Genomic DNA, 15666 nt, shown 5'->3' on the forward strand with positions numbered 1-15666 from the left:
AGTGGCAATATCCTAAGGCTGGAAAAGGTAATTCAGGCAAAGTGGTTTTCTAATTGCTATCAGCATACGATTTCCAGGCCCCATAGTCTGAAGTTTATATTCAGGAGATTGTCCAGCTTTTTCTAACAGTTTGCCAAAAGCCCATTTATATAGTAATGCCTATCCTACCTGTAATTCAGACTTAAAGAAATCCCAACTCTATGATTCACATTTTTAATTTAGAGGAGAGAACCTCTAAACCAGGGGTGCCCAACCTGTGGCTTGTGTGTGGTCCAGGATGGCTATGAATGTGGTCCAACCCAGAATCATAAATTTACTTAAAACATTGAGATATTTTGTGATAAGGTGTTGCAATGTCTTTAATGTGTGGCCCAAGACAACTCTTCTTCCAGTGTGGCTCAGAGACGCCAAAAGGTTGGACACCCTGCTCTAAGTCATTTGTACCAACCCTACCTACAGGCTCTTTATGAACCACTGGTATGGAAAATAAGGGAGCACAATAGGATCAGAGGGGGAAGAAGGCAGGATCCATGGCTGAAGCCATTGGAATGAGCCTTCCTTCCAGTGGGAATCCATTTTCAATAGGAGGGAAGGCCTTTTGTGTTACAGGCTTCTTCCTGAGTGTCTAGCCTATGCCATCTCATTCTTTTCTTTTATTCTTACACATTTATCCTGCACCTGCCGAATGCCAAACACTGTGCCAGATGTCAGGGATACAAAGTCACTGCCCAGGGGGTATTCAGAGAAAAGACAGGGAGACCAGCCTTTCAAAAGGTAAATGCAGACCTGTGGGATAGCTGCAGGGCGATCAATATCCAAAGAGTTTACAGCTGACTACAAAAGGCACCTAATTCACCCTAGATTGATGCATCTCCATTTCCATCTGAATAGGCATAGTGACAAACTTGAATAGTTAAGGGAGGATGCTTCCTGAATCTATGGGGTATATCTAAGACAGCAGCAAGCAAAGAGAATTGACCGGATTCAGAATGAATTCCGGCTCTCTCCCCACGTCTGGGAGCTTGGGCACTTTGCTGAGCCTCTGGAGCTCCAGTCTCCTAATCAGTAAAATGGATGGGAGGATGACTGCTCCCTCCTGGGGTCATTGTGAGGATTAAGGAAGATAATGTCTACCATTTCTTAAGTGGCTCTTATCTGTGTGCTCCACTGATAAGTGACTTATATCCCTTTTTAAATCTTCAGAACAGCCTTGCAGGGTTATTCCGAGTCCTGAGACTGGGGCTAAAGGATGACTGGGGTTTGTGCCTCAGACCACACAATTTAAAAGTGATGGAATGAGATCTCAATCCAAGTTTGTTCAGACCTAGCGCTGTTAGATTTGACATGTCCCAAGTCTTCAATCTAGGAGACTGCCTGGGTTGTTTACATGCTAATCTTTCTTCAAATAACTGAAATTCCATGAGGGTGCTTTACAATTATTTTTTTCTAATATCAATAATTAGGTGGCTGCAAAGACTGCCTCCCTTGAGTTACAAAGATATAAAATGAAAATAAGCTATTCATGATACAATGTTTTTGTGCAGTTTAGATGTAGGTTCATATACTGCTTCAAAAAATGTTGAGTGATAATTTCAGTGGAAGGGACTATTACCAAGCCTTTTATCTTTATTACAAAAGATGCCTATAATATTTGACAGGCATTATAACTAGAGGAATCTGAATTTTTTATATATGCCAATTAGAATATATTTATTTAAATAGAAAACCCATATGAGTTACAATTTTATCATTACAAAGTTTTAGAAAACTGAGTTCTAAATTTAGTTTTTCACAGAAGTTAATTTCTTTGGGACACAGGATGTTTGAGTCACAGAAGAAAAAGGTAAAGAGATTAACCCCAAAATAGCCATTAAAATGGACTAGTAAGATTTATGAGAATGAAAACAACTGATGAGGGGGTTAAGGCCATCAAATGTCTAAGCGCTACAAATAAATCATGATTCAGAGAAGTAACTAAATAAGGGGAAACCCTTATTACTTATGAAAACTAAAACCACAACTACGTTTTTACCTTCAAAGGTTGCTAGGTTAGAAACTCTCCAGTATTTGCTATGATGCTGGCTTTTGTGTCATTGGAACCTTCCCACTTAAAAAGACAAAAGACAAAAAACTGAACCATGCACTTGAGTGTGTAACAGGAAGGAATCACATTGGGGGAATCAAATGGAGTCCAGGACAGACACATGAGCTGTGGACTGGCAGCTCCAATGTGGGGCTTCTGTCAGGGCCACCAGGCCATCATTGCTATGGTGATTTCTGGCTGTAGGGAAGTGGGAATTTCAATTAAAATGATTTTCTGGCATGAGGCTATATTAACAATTAATGTTTTTATGTAGGAAAGGCCCCAGATTTCAGCATCCATATTTTTTATTTGTGTCCGTATTAATTTCAGGGTCCTTGAGCTTTATTATTCCGAGTAGCTTTCATGAACCCATGTAGAACATTGCAAAACTGATCTTGGTTATGTAACATTGGTGTCTACCACATACGTTTGGAGTAGGTCCTAAGTAACCCAACTTCTCAAACTCCACTCAGTTTAGAATCGGGTGCTGCCCATTCAATCAAAATATGATTATAAAAACTCCCATCAGGTAATGTATTCTCATTTCTATGAGATACATTTGAGACTTTGATTAAATATGCTTTATCCAATAGAGATATTTAGCTGCAAGACACAGAGTAGATCTTTGACTAATGAAAAATAAAGAAACTTGTTGGGAGGATATAGGAAAATAAATCACTTCTTGGCCAGGGAATGGTAGGGGTCTTGATCCACATTTTCAATGGCATGGGAAGGTATAGCTCCCCAAAGCAAAGTGGGGACCCTCTCATGAGAGGAAAGATGAAGGAGACTGCACAAATAGAAGCCCTCACAGGCCCACCGTAGCATGAGGGAGCTGTGCCAATGATATCGACTATCTTAGAAGACAGAGTACTGCTTCTTAGGAGGACAATTCCTTCTTAGAAGACAATTCAGGCATAAGATAAAAAATGTACCAGAAATTCTCCAAATTTTAGAAAATAGAGACCAGACAGATGCAGGGAGAACCGATTGCAGAATTTTCAACTTAAAAATGAATACATTAAGATGTACGAACCTGCGTCAGTTGGATTTCTCCCAGAAAATTCCCCTATCACTTACTCTTATAACCCCACCATTTGTTTTCCTATCGCAGTTGTAATTTAATGTGTATTTGAGTTGTTATGTGGTTAATGCCCATGTCCCCCATTACACCTCAAGCTAAGAGGGCAGGAACTCTGCCAGAGTTTGCACACCCTTGTCATGCCAGCATCTAGCACGACATGCGGGGTATCCGCTGACGGAATGAGATACCTTCAGAGAAGTGTTGGTAGTGTGGCGTCACTCTCACAGCACCCTAGCAGAAAACAACCCCGTGGTAAGATTAGTTAACATGAGAAATACTATCTGTAAAGTAGAGCCAGTTATTGATACCCTGATTATTATGGGGGTTTTTTAAAGGTATGTCTCATCCACAAATCCCTGTTTTAATCAGCATCTCAGGACCTGATCAGGAATGGGAGTGAGCATCTACTTCCCCAAGGAGAGAATGCACTGCAATGTTTGCCAGCTACCTGGTCCTCAAAATCCCTCCATTGAGTTGCTTAAGCAAATCCTCCACATCATAAATCTCTATCAGCCATCATTAGTCAAATTATGTTTGCCTGGTGTTTCCCTGGAAATCCTGCAAATCTGTTTCCTGTACTCTCCCCAAAACTGATGGGAAGCTAATCGCTCTGTAATCGCTTGCTATGATTCACGTCCCCATCATAAGTAATGTTGCCATGTTCTCATCCTCAACCACCTGATCCAGCGGCAGCCGGTTCCTAGAGCTGAGAGGAGCAGAGGTGGAAATAATTTGGTTGTAGCAACATCTAAAATGGCAGAACTGTCTTCAATAAAAGCAGGCTAATAAAAAGAGAAGAAATTAGGTAGGCTAAGTATTGTCTAAACACAGATCCTTTAAATATAGAAAATTAAACTTGACATAAAAGAGAATAAGGCTTTCAAAAATGTGTTGAAGATTCAATTTACATTTCTCTTTTGTCTTTTTTTCTGAAAGAGATAAAATGTTCTTCCCAAGTGTCTTTTTAGAAGAAAATTGGGCATTCTACATCTTCCCCCACAGATATATTTCTTTTTCAAAACAAATTCTTCCTTTTAAAAATATTTGGTAATTAAAACAACGTACCAAATGTTATAGCACAGGTATGAATATAATATACCTATGCAATCCACCTGAGGAAATGGTAAGTTATGGGGCACAAGCGTAAAAACACTGTAAATCATATGCAGACATGACGGCAACCTTGGAGAGTCACTGAAATACTGGTTTAACTTTTGTGAAAGTCAAAACTGAGGAAGGTATTTTCTCCTTTAAAATAACACTGGTAAATATAAGGAATTTATTCTCTTACTCTTCTTTTAAATGCTCTGTAATAGAAAAAGATTCAGCCCATGTTACTTACCCCAAGGTCATTTTTATTTATGACGATTTGTTGAGTTATGATGAAGTTGGGAGAAAAGACTGTAACCAGAGATGAAAAGTATAATATACTTGTTCCTGTGGTTTTAGGGATTCATCAACCACACAATTCATGCTCTGAATCCTAATTGTTAAGATTCTGTACCATTTCATCAACAAATACATGAAACCTATGGGTCAGATTTCCTTTCTGCGAAGCTCAATCACTGTTCGCTTGGAAAGTATAAGAGTTTAGATCAAATCTATATTTTAGACACTTCCGTGCTTTGAGTCAGCATTAAATGGCAGAGCCTGGGGGTCTGTTCCCCCTCTAATACAGTCTGCTAGGGTTTCAGTGTTTACAGAAATAAAACATAAAAACATAATATTTCCCATGGCAAACATTGAGAGATGCAGATGCTTTAGAAGTCCACATTTTTAAACATTTTTTTTATCGTAACAATTTTTGTCAAGCGGTTTTAACTCTAAATGATGGAAATCTTACACAGGAATGACTGCTACATTTTTAATGTACCCAAAAGAGAAAACTATTTTTTTTGTAATCTTGTAAGTGCAAGAAACAGCCAATTCTTCATGTTCAAGAAGTGCTGACTATAAGATAAGGGTTTGGTGCAACTCATTTGCATTTGTGGCACCTTTTGGGACCTCTTTGTTCCTGCCAAACTTAATTTCCCTTATTAGTAAGGCAAATATATTACATTTCTTTTTTAATGCATGAATCAAATTAAAAATAAGAGCCATCCTATTTTCTTCTGCAGAAAGTCATGCATACAAGGAAGAGGCATATGGAACTGTTTCAGGAGCTAAATCAGAAATTCCAGACTTTGGATAGATTTCGGGATATACCAAATACAAGCAGTATGGTAAGTACTTGGCTTCATTGGTGCCTGACGCTACGCTAATAACAAGTCATATTAGCTATTATCCCTGCCCTCCAGGAGCTCCTAATTGTCCTGGGAAGAAGAGTGGGATGTATAGGGAAAAAAATAACCCCCCCAAAATGTACTTTGGAATGTGCAAAGAGGCAAATTATGAGTGACAGAATCTTTAAGCATTTTTATTCGTATTTCAAATGTTGTCATTTATAAGCTTTAATTGAAAATAGTTATATATCAAAAATGTGTTGGCTTCACCTGACTTTTTTTGTCAGGGTTAAAAATTTATTCAAATACCCAAATAAAAAAGTTTTTCCATTTTCCTTGAAGGCCTGGCATTTTAAGGTTGTAAAATGTAAACATTATATGTACAACTCAAATGAGTTGTCACCTGAAACCAGAGTGGTAGGTTTTATCTCCAGGAGATTTGGGAGACACATCAACACTGAGGCCTTTGATTGTTGATTGGCCATTCTTTTCTTATTCATTCATACTACTACAATCCTAGCATCCGACTTCATCAAATAAAATGATATTTTACAGTTACTGTGTGCATGCCACTCAGAGCTCCAGAGAAGGCTGCATAATTATTCGTGAGGGCACTGGACCAGGAGGCCAGAAAGCAGTATGGTAGTAGGAAACTCAACCAAGCACTATCTGATCCTGAGCCAATTACCCAGCTCCAGTTTCTAAAGTTCAATTTTCTCCTAAATTGAGCATAGGAAACAGTAATTAATATATGCTCCCTTCGTGCCTCACAGGACTTTCCAAAGCAGGTAGGGCACTTGAGAGGGTAAGGAGCTGAGACCCAGCAGTAAGAGAAACAGCTGGACTGCCACTTGGTACTACTCTTCACTCCAAATGAGGTGCCTTCTTCTGAACCTCTGCATTCCTCTGCACCTCCTCTTCCTCCTAAGAACTATCTATCCATCCATCTCTCTCTCTCTCTCCCTCTCTCTCTCTCTAAGGTACATGGTGTTTGATCACCTTCTAAATCTAGTGACTCTGGTACATGTGTGTTATGAATGAGTCTTAGTCCTAGCTTCCCAATTAGTAACATTAGCTTATCAAGGCCAAGAATTTACGTGTCTTTATGTTTTTCGTGGCAGTACTAGTACATGCCAGGTAGTCATGGTAAGTCATCGGTAAAGGGCTGCTCTTGATTTATTATATATCTGTGATAGTTCAATCTGTGCTTGTTAAATGACAGTTATAAGAAATACACTTTGACTCTTAATTGATCTGTAAATAGTTTGTGTATTTTCCTCCTTACAGCAGGAATCATGCATTATATGTAGCCACCAACACAATGCTAGGCGTATAGAAGACACTTATATGTAATGAGTGGTTCTTTCTCATCTCCAAATATTAAGCTGTCAATTTTTAGTTAGCAGGCAAATAAGAATTGCATCATAGACCCAAACACATTAGCTACTCATTATGGAAAACTGAAAGCTAACATTGAAATAAATTGAAGAAACTGTATCTGTTTAAGATAAAAGGAGAAGGTTATATTTACAAATCTTGAAAGGGTCGTGCAACAGATAAAGCTGGCTGCTATAATATCGTTGTAATTTCCCCTTGTTCTATGGTCTGGCTATTAAATCATTAATGGCACAAATGTCTGTATCTCAGCTTCTTGACAACCAAAATAGTCTACTAATTATACCACATTTCTGTAGCATGTCTTTTCTAGAAAAGATTTGTACATATTTATTATTTGGGAGGTAGGAGTAGGAAGGATAGAGTTGTCATTGCTACTTGACTATTGTCCTAAATTTCTGAGAACAGTACAAAGTTTCTCATTCAGTTTTGATTAATAATGAACATGTGAGTCCATTATCACTAATTCAGTCATAATTTGGAGTAGCATATTGCTAATGAAAAATTGGATAATTGGGTAGAGAATGACATTTCAAAACAAAAATCTTGATCAAGTTTCACCCCCCCCCTTTTTTTTTTTGGCAGCTAGCTCACAACACCTGCCTAGCACTGCAAATGATGGTAATTATGTAGAATTTGGGGAATCAAAGGCAAACCAAAAGACCATTTAGTCCATTTCCCTGCTTCCAGGCAGGACAAAATTTAAATCACACTACAAGGAAAAGGTGTTGTTAAAAGAACTCTCTTACTTTGAATGTGTCTCACAAACTATTCTCCATCAAGATCTCTTTTCCCCAAGAAGGTTCTCCCAATTTTTGCTTTTAGAATGTAGAATGGACCCCTTTTCATTTGTCCCCAATATTGGTAGGTTGGCAGGAGGGAAGAAAGAAAAGAGAGAGGGAAGAAAAAAGAAAGGGAAGGAGGAAAAGAGTAAAGGATGGAGGGAGGGGCTTATCCTGGAGGGATAGCCAGCCTGCCCCTGGGCCCTGGGCTCTGGGAAACAGACAGCTCTGCTGTGTTTTGGGTGGCTCTGAATTCTCATGTTCAGCTAACATTCTATTTCCAAAAATTAGCATTTTTGGAGGTTTCATGGATGATGGCTTATACGCTGTTTATAATTGATTAGGCCTTTTTCACACATGTTTCCGTTTGACTCTCATCTTCTCTCTTCTGTACTTGAGCTCAAAAAATAAGTAAACATATTCTGCATAAATTCATGGAGTTATACTAACTCTGATTGAATCTTCTAAGATTCAGGCCTCCATCCAAACCTTTCCTGGCCCCTGAGCTCTCACTGTCAAATGCAATAAGCTCTTTGGGCTGTTCCACAGTTTATCATTCATTCATTCACTTGAACTAGTGAAAATGTTACACCTTTCCATCTGAGAGTCTGTAGACTTCGCTTTTGTCATGCCCAACCAGACAGGAAGATCGGTAGCTTGTGGGCACCGTTCCCTGACTACCAGCCCTCCTCACTCCCTGCAGACCCCATGCCACTCTGATCCCTGCTACAGTAGCTCTTTAGCACTAAAGCAGCATGGGGCTTCTCCCCTAAAGGGTGTGTCCACACATTTGTGAACAATGGTGAGGACCTCAGTCCAGCTGGGAGAGCCATGGGATGCCAGAGGAGATGAACATGAAAGCCAACCTTAATTTATTGCCCACTAATAAAACCTCCAAGAAATTCAATCAGTCACGCACAGGCAGTAATACTCTTTGAAATTAGAATCTAGACATTCTGACAAAGTTTACAATTGGCCACTTTAGTTCGTGTTTCTATGGTGCTTGATCTTCAGAATATAAAAGTAAAATCATACCTGTTCCAAACATAATGAAACCCCTATTTTCAAAGCAAGTGAATTAATACTTTACACATCAGGAATCCTTTTAGGACTGAACTTTCTGTCAACTAAGGATTCTCAGGAGGCTTATTTAGACACAGCCCTACTAAGATGGATAATCCACTCTGTGGCTTGATTTCAACACAGTTCACACCAGTGAATGTTTCAATTGCTGATTGAGGATTCTGGTCACTGAAGTACCCCCAAACTACCAAACAAATCCCAAATGTACTAGCCTGGCATATACAGACCCTCATTCACCTGCTGCCTATTTTTGTTTTGTTTTTCTTGCTATTCTTTTATACTGTAACTAATTAAATTGGTCATTTTTCTCATCTCCCATCTCCATAGTTGTTCCATCTCCATGCTCTCTGGATTTTTACTTCTTAGCATGTATGAGTGTTCAGCCATCCAACTTCCAACCCCACATATGTCTTCTTGACCAAGCCCATCTTTCTAAGCCAGCCCTACTGTCACTCTTATCAGCAAGGTTTATGTGCTTTCCACAAAAAGAAGCCACCTCTCCACCCTCTTCGATCATATATAGAGAGCTACCTATATTTTTGCACCTCCTTTTAACTATAAACACCTTCACAATAAGTATTGTCACTATATTGTGAGCATGTACTAAATACCAGGTGTTATGCTAGGCGGCTCCACTTTTTATTTTTGCAACCCCACAAAGAAGGTAATGATCTGCCAATTCCTTTGGCCCACAATACAAAGCTTATTTTTTATCTCTGTTTTACAAATATGACAGTTGATGTTCAGAGAAATTGAGTAAATTGCTCAGGTCACATTCATACAAAATGGAGCAACTGGAATTTGGACCTGCATGTATCAGGCTTCGAATCTCATGCTCCCTAGTGGACCATGCCGCTTTTCCATATTTGATTTATCACCTTATTCTCCCTAAGGCCTAATATGATGCCCAGCACAGAGCAGCTGATAAATACTGGTTGAAGGGAGGCAAGGAAGGAGAGAGGGAAGAAAGGAGGGAGAAATAAAGGGTGAGTTACAAGATTATAGTGCATGAGACTTCAGGATATTATACTAAATCAGAATTAATCCCCTGCACATATCCTACAGGTGAACTTTTCATTAAATCTTTAGCTATTTTTTTCTTGAATGTTGTCATGATTGAGGCTGATAACTGCTGAAACATCTTCTATATTGAGGGCTTTTGATAATTTATTCTCTAGTTATGATGAGTATTCCTACAGGCTATCTCTTATCTATACATTAGAATGATTTTTAATAAACTGAGTGGAATGCAGATAACAATCAAGTACCTGTTTTATGTTTCCCCTGCTGATTGATTACAATTACTTAAAGGCCAGAATTTGGGGTGGGGAGGGGGTAAAGAACACATTCAGCAACTGTGGTGGTTTTAGTTTAATTCTTTCTAAGGAGCTTTCAGTCATGATTGCCTGCTTATTCTTTGAAGTTACTCAGCTTTGTCTATTCCATTCAAATTCCCTCATTCTACAGAAATCTTTAAACAATACTTACTTAAAATAAAGCAAGTTCACCGTAAAATCTTAGCAAAATATTCGGCTACAGAAACCTCAAATGATGTCCACTCATATATTTGCTGAGCACCTATAACCTGCAACATGGAAGGTTTGGGTGGAGTCATAATTGTGCAGATCTACGATAAGAGGCGGGTATACACTATGAAACCTAAGAAGGAATGGTAGCTGGTAGACAGGTTTTTTTTTAAAGCCTTATATTGCTGGATATAGTTTCTAAAAAGCTGGGCTTTTTAAAGGGAAGGCTGATTTTTATGTAGTTAATGTGCCACCCAAATATATACAAATTGTGGAGAATGCTCAGCAGGAAAAAATAAATTACACAGAAGAACATAGCATCATTTTAATATTCTAAAAAGAATAACTTCTTGAAGAAAAAAACTAAGCAAAGACAGTGATCAAAATTCAGTAGGAAAAAAGGCCAGTTTGGGCAACTGCTTTCATTATTACATAACATGCCCTGTTACATATCCTCAAATTGTGTTTATGCCACCAGAGATTCTGGAGAATACTTAAAATTTGCTACATGTAATCTTAGCGGTAATTTGGTGCTGCTTCCTACCTGTACGTACAGCCATCCTGATGTTTTATGAGACGCCTAAAACAAAACATAGTCTACTTTGCCTCCCATAAGGCTATTCACTTCCTTTGATTGCTGGGGGATTTTAGGATAACTCCAAGAAGGTGTTCATCTGTTTGTTCAATGAAAGAAAACTGAAATCAAAGCCATTTCCTGCAGCTGGCCACAATTTTAAATCATCTCTGTATCACGTAAACTGGATTAAGGTTACAAACAAACTCTCTTCCTGGAAACTTCAACAAGCAGCAATCCTAGTCATCAAGTAAATGACTCTCTTCTCTCCTCTCAACAGGAAAATCCAGCACCAAACAAGAACCCATGGGACACTTTCAAAAACCCCAGTGAATACCAACATTACACCACAATCAATGTCTTAGATACAGAGGCAAAGGATGCTTTGGAACTGAGGCCAGCAGAGTGGGAGAAGTGTCTGAATTTGCCTCTGGATGTGCAGGAGGGTGATTTTCAAACAGAAGTTTAACAAAATCAAAATGGACTGAGATGGAGACAAAATTTATTGCACTGACACTTAAGACTTGGGAAGGCTGACATTTCTACCTGGACAGGGTGACTATCCTATGTCAGGACCTTCATGTGCCAAATGTCAGTGGTTTTTGCGTTCGGCAACTTCTCCCTAGTCAAGCTAGTGGAAAGAGGGCCAGGTGTACAGTTCTGACCATCCTGTGTTGTAAGTACCCGTGGAATGGATTTGTAAGGTAATCTTTATAGATAAACCTCAAGCAACGATTCATGTTGTAACCGCTTCATATGGTTTAGTTTTCAAAAAACTTCACCATGAAGCACAATGTATATATTTATGCAGTTTTTAAAGTTTATAACAGTCTGTTTGGCCATTACTACACTTTTTACTTTATAATATAAAAGCAAAGTTTTTGTCATTAAATGAATGTTTGTTGAGCTACATTCTTCATTGCTTTAAATGCAATAAAGTAATAATCTCACTTTTATATGAATAATATATTTCACATCTTTATTATTGCAGTTTTCTCTAGAAAGCTCTGAGTAGCTTTCTCTGCTGCAGCTGTGTATAAAATATTTAAAATGTTGTATGGTGTAAATAAACTTTTGTCTACATATCAGTTTTTTTAGTGCATTTTATTTTAGATCTGTTGAATGAAAATTTACATATTTATAAACTTTTTTTTGAATACAGATACTGAAAATGTATTCATGATTTTAATAGCATAGCATTATTACTCCTTTGAGGCTAATGATTTCTCCAATGTAATGGTAGGTTTGTTTAGCGCTTCTGTATTTTCTACGCAAACACCCTTTGGAAAAATGTACCATGTAAATGGGGTTCGTCAGAAACCTGCTGCCATCATACTCTTACTTTAATGGGTTTTTTTTTTTTTTCTATCTTGTGGCAAAAAGACAATTAGTAGAAAACAGTAAGTTACCATACAAAAAATAATACAGGGAAAATGGTTATTATAAGTAATGACAGGGAAAATGTTTATCATAAGTAATGAAGTTCACTGCATGTTTCACAAAAGAAACTACTTGTACTACAGTTTTTCATAGCGTACAAGAAAGATGAACTTATTCAGGGGTTTAAGAAATCTGTGCCTTCTCAAGCAGAAGGAAAGTGAGTGCAGATGTTCGGTACGAGATGATTTCTCTCTCGTTTGGAAAGTGGGAAGTCTGAGGTGAGCTGACTGCAAAACTATCCCTACTGTGCTCCCTGCGTCCAAGCCACCTGGGGGATATGGCCCGCTCCCTCCGAGCTGCGGTAACTCGGAAACACCCTGGAAGGATTTCAACAATTCCCTCGTTTTTTTCAAGGAACGGATGATGAGCTTGAGTGTTTTAGTCTAAGAGAAGGGAGTGGAGAGGTGATGGCCAAAAAGTTTGTTTAGTTTTTTCCGTGCAATGGCTCCAGTACCACGTAGTTGTCTTTAACTTCATTCGAAACAATTTTGTTAGATTGTATTGTGACAGCTGCCATATCAGTGTGCATTTAAAACAAACATCAAAATTGGTGAATTTTTGTTCAGCTATTTTAATACTGAAGATAGAAGAGAAAACAACATTGTTGGCATTTTATGCTTTATTATTTTAAGAAAGGTAAAAAAATACAACTGAAATGCAGAAAAAGATTTGTGTGGTGTATGGAAAAGTTGCTGTGACTGATCGAATGTGTCAAAAGTGGTTTGTGAAGTTTCATGGTATTATTGACATTCTGGCCAATCAGCTCTGCTGTGGGGCTGTCTTATGCATTGGAAGATGTTTAGCGTCACCCCTGGCCTCTACCCACTAGAAATCAATAGACGGCATATTCAAAATATACAAATCAGTAAAGTTACTGGTGAACATGAAAAATGTGTTTTATTTTATGGAAAAAAAATACGGACTTTTTGGCCAACCTAATAGATTCGTTTGTTGTTAAACTTAAAATGCATTGTTTTCTGTGGTCTGTCAGAAACTCAAGTAAGCTGCTCCTGCCATCCAGGACCCTGGGGACCCCACCCTGCAGGCCCTGAGGCCGGAGACAAAGGTGCTTCAACACTCAAGTGCGCCGCTAAGCTAGAGCCTTAAAAGCCGTCCAGCTCAGGCTGAACTCCTGTCAGATACTTATAATGTTCTCAGTGTAAAGATGTTAAAAGTATATTTTTAATCAGATTTTAAATATCAAAGTGACATCATTATGCACAAAAGAGTATACCATAACTAAGGACCGATTTTTCAATAAACTTCATGCTAATTATAATGTAACTGTAATATTAAATGCCTATTAAATTTACAAGAGACTTCCTACTGCTAGGAATAGAATAATATTTAATATATTCTCTCTTCCTCTCTATCTAACCATCTGTATCATCTATCTGTAGGTTTATATCTACAGATAAATATATATACATATATATGTGTCTGTATACATACACACTATACATATATAGATTCATAATGCTCAGCTCCATCTCAGTAACCTGCAGAGTGAATGACACCATGTATGCAGTTCCCATTCCAAATTGTAAAATCTTCTTGAAAAAACCCACTTGTAAGCATGTGTTTAAAAATGTGAAAGCTATGTTTAAAACCCAAACCCAATACATTAGACTAATATTTCTTGTAAAACTGTAATATTCACCAACATAAAACAACATCTTACATTTTTTTACTTCTGTTTTTCTCCAGTTCTAAGAACTTAATATTAGGTCAATATATGGAAGCTAACCAGAAATTGCATACTTAAAAATGTTAGGGTGAATATTTCGGTTACTCTGGGAAGGATACCAAGTTGTAGTGGTACTTTTTGTTTGTTAATCTATAAGAAAAAAATTGCAGGACAGTAAGTACTAACAATCATAATTTTAAGGGAGCTGTCTTCTGGTCCATTCTTTAAGTTTCCACTGCACTTACACACACACTCGACTGACGCTGAGCTGCCACTGAACCCTCACTCAGGATATCTGTGCCCTTGAACTGGACATTCTTCCCCTTCCTCCACATCCAAATTCTACTTATGCTTTAAGGGACACCTTATTATTTCATTTTCATGAAGTTTTATATGATTTTCCTAGCTAGAAGTAATTTCTGTTGTGAACTCTTATGACACTGCTCTGTACCTCTCTTAGGACTTTTAAAGTATTTTATCTTGTTATTTATACACATTTCTGATTATCCTCTGGTGGACTGTAAGTGCCTGGAAGGCAGGATTCATGTCTGATCCATTTTTGTATCTCTTAAGGGACGTAGCACAATAATGTTCACACAATAAATGTTTATTGAATTATTTGTGGAATTTTTTAGTATTGCATACAGTCATACATTCGTATCAAGTCACGCATTTAAAAAAGTGCTTACTGAACAACTATTATGTGTTTACTCATGTTAGGGGACTACAGGGCCTCTAAATTTAAGTAGCTCACAATTTATTAAAAATATAAACTACATATGTGAAAGGAATAATATTATTATTTAAATATTAATAAGCTCATATTACCCTTTATTGTCTTTTTGTCCACATAAAGCAAGAATTAGTTACCCTAAAGAAATGGAGGCTTGACATACAGATGGCCAACAGACATATGAAAAGATGCTCAACATTGCTAATTATAAGAGAAATGCAAATCGAAACCACAGTAAGACGCCTGTTACTATCATCGATAAGTCAACAAATGACAAGTGCTGATAAGGATGTGGAGAAAGGGAACCCTTGTGCAGCTACCATGGAAAACACTATGGAGATTCCTCAATAAATTAAAAATAGAGCTGCAATACAATCCAGCAATTCCACTTCTGGGTATTTATTCAAAGAAAACCAAAACACTAACTCAAAGGCATATGCACCCCTATGTTCATTGTTGCATTACTAGTAATAGCCATCTATATGGCCATCAACAGAGGTATGGATAAAGAAGATGTGGCATATATACACAACGGAACATTCAGCAATAAAAAGAATGATATCTTGTTACTTCTAACAACTTGGATGGACCTATAGGGTACCATGCTAAGTGAAATAAGTTCAACAGAGAAAGACGAATGCCATTTGATTTCATGTATATGTAGAATTTAAAAACAAAACAAATGCATAAATAAAATAACAGGCCCATAAGTATAGAGAACAAGCTAACGGTTGCCAAGGGGGAAGGGGGTAAGAATATGAATAGATAGATGGATGGATATATAGATAGGCAGATAGATAGCTAAAAAAGAAATCACTGTAAAAAGATAAGGGGGCTCAGAAGAGGTTAAATGACCCACCTACAATCACCATAAATTAAGGACAGACCCAATATTAGAGCCCAGGACTTCTGACTTCTACTCTGGGCCATTGCCACAATACAATAGTATTTTTACCTGTTCCTTCTAGGTAATTAAGTCCCCAAACAACAACAAATTTCACAAAGCTGTTTTTCAAGCAAGTAGTGGAAGCATAAAACTGAAAACATGCGTCAGCTG

At 37.8% G+C, this 15666-nt stretch overlaps 1 protein-coding gene across 2 annotated transcripts in view; it reads left to right on the forward strand.

The window, feature by feature from the left end:
• Positions 1 to 11832, forward strand: part of ADGRB3 (adhesion G protein-coupled receptor B3) — a 693569-nt gene extending 681737 nt beyond the window's left edge. The window contains exons 29-30 of one of the 2 annotated variants that reach the window (XM_053914265.1): positions 5285 to 5389; positions 11030 to 11832. In XM_053914265.1, coding sequence (XP_053770240.1) covers positions 5285 to 5389; positions 11030 to 11218 — 294 coding nt within the window. In that variant the 3' untranslated portion in view covers positions 11219 to 11832. The remainder of the gene's footprint in view (positions 1 to 5284; positions 5390 to 11029) is intronic. The other variant, XM_053914266.1, reaches the window with a different exon arrangement.
• The last annotated feature ends 3834 nt before the right edge of the window (positions 11833 to 15666 follow it).

Source organism: Desmodus rotundus, chromosome 11, assembly GCF_022682495.2.
Source record: "Desmodus rotundus isolate HL8 chromosome 11, HLdesRot8A.1, whole genome shotgun sequence".
In the NCBI taxonomy this organism is placed as follows: domain Eukaryota; kingdom Metazoa; phylum Chordata; class Mammalia; order Chiroptera; family Phyllostomidae; genus Desmodus; species Desmodus rotundus.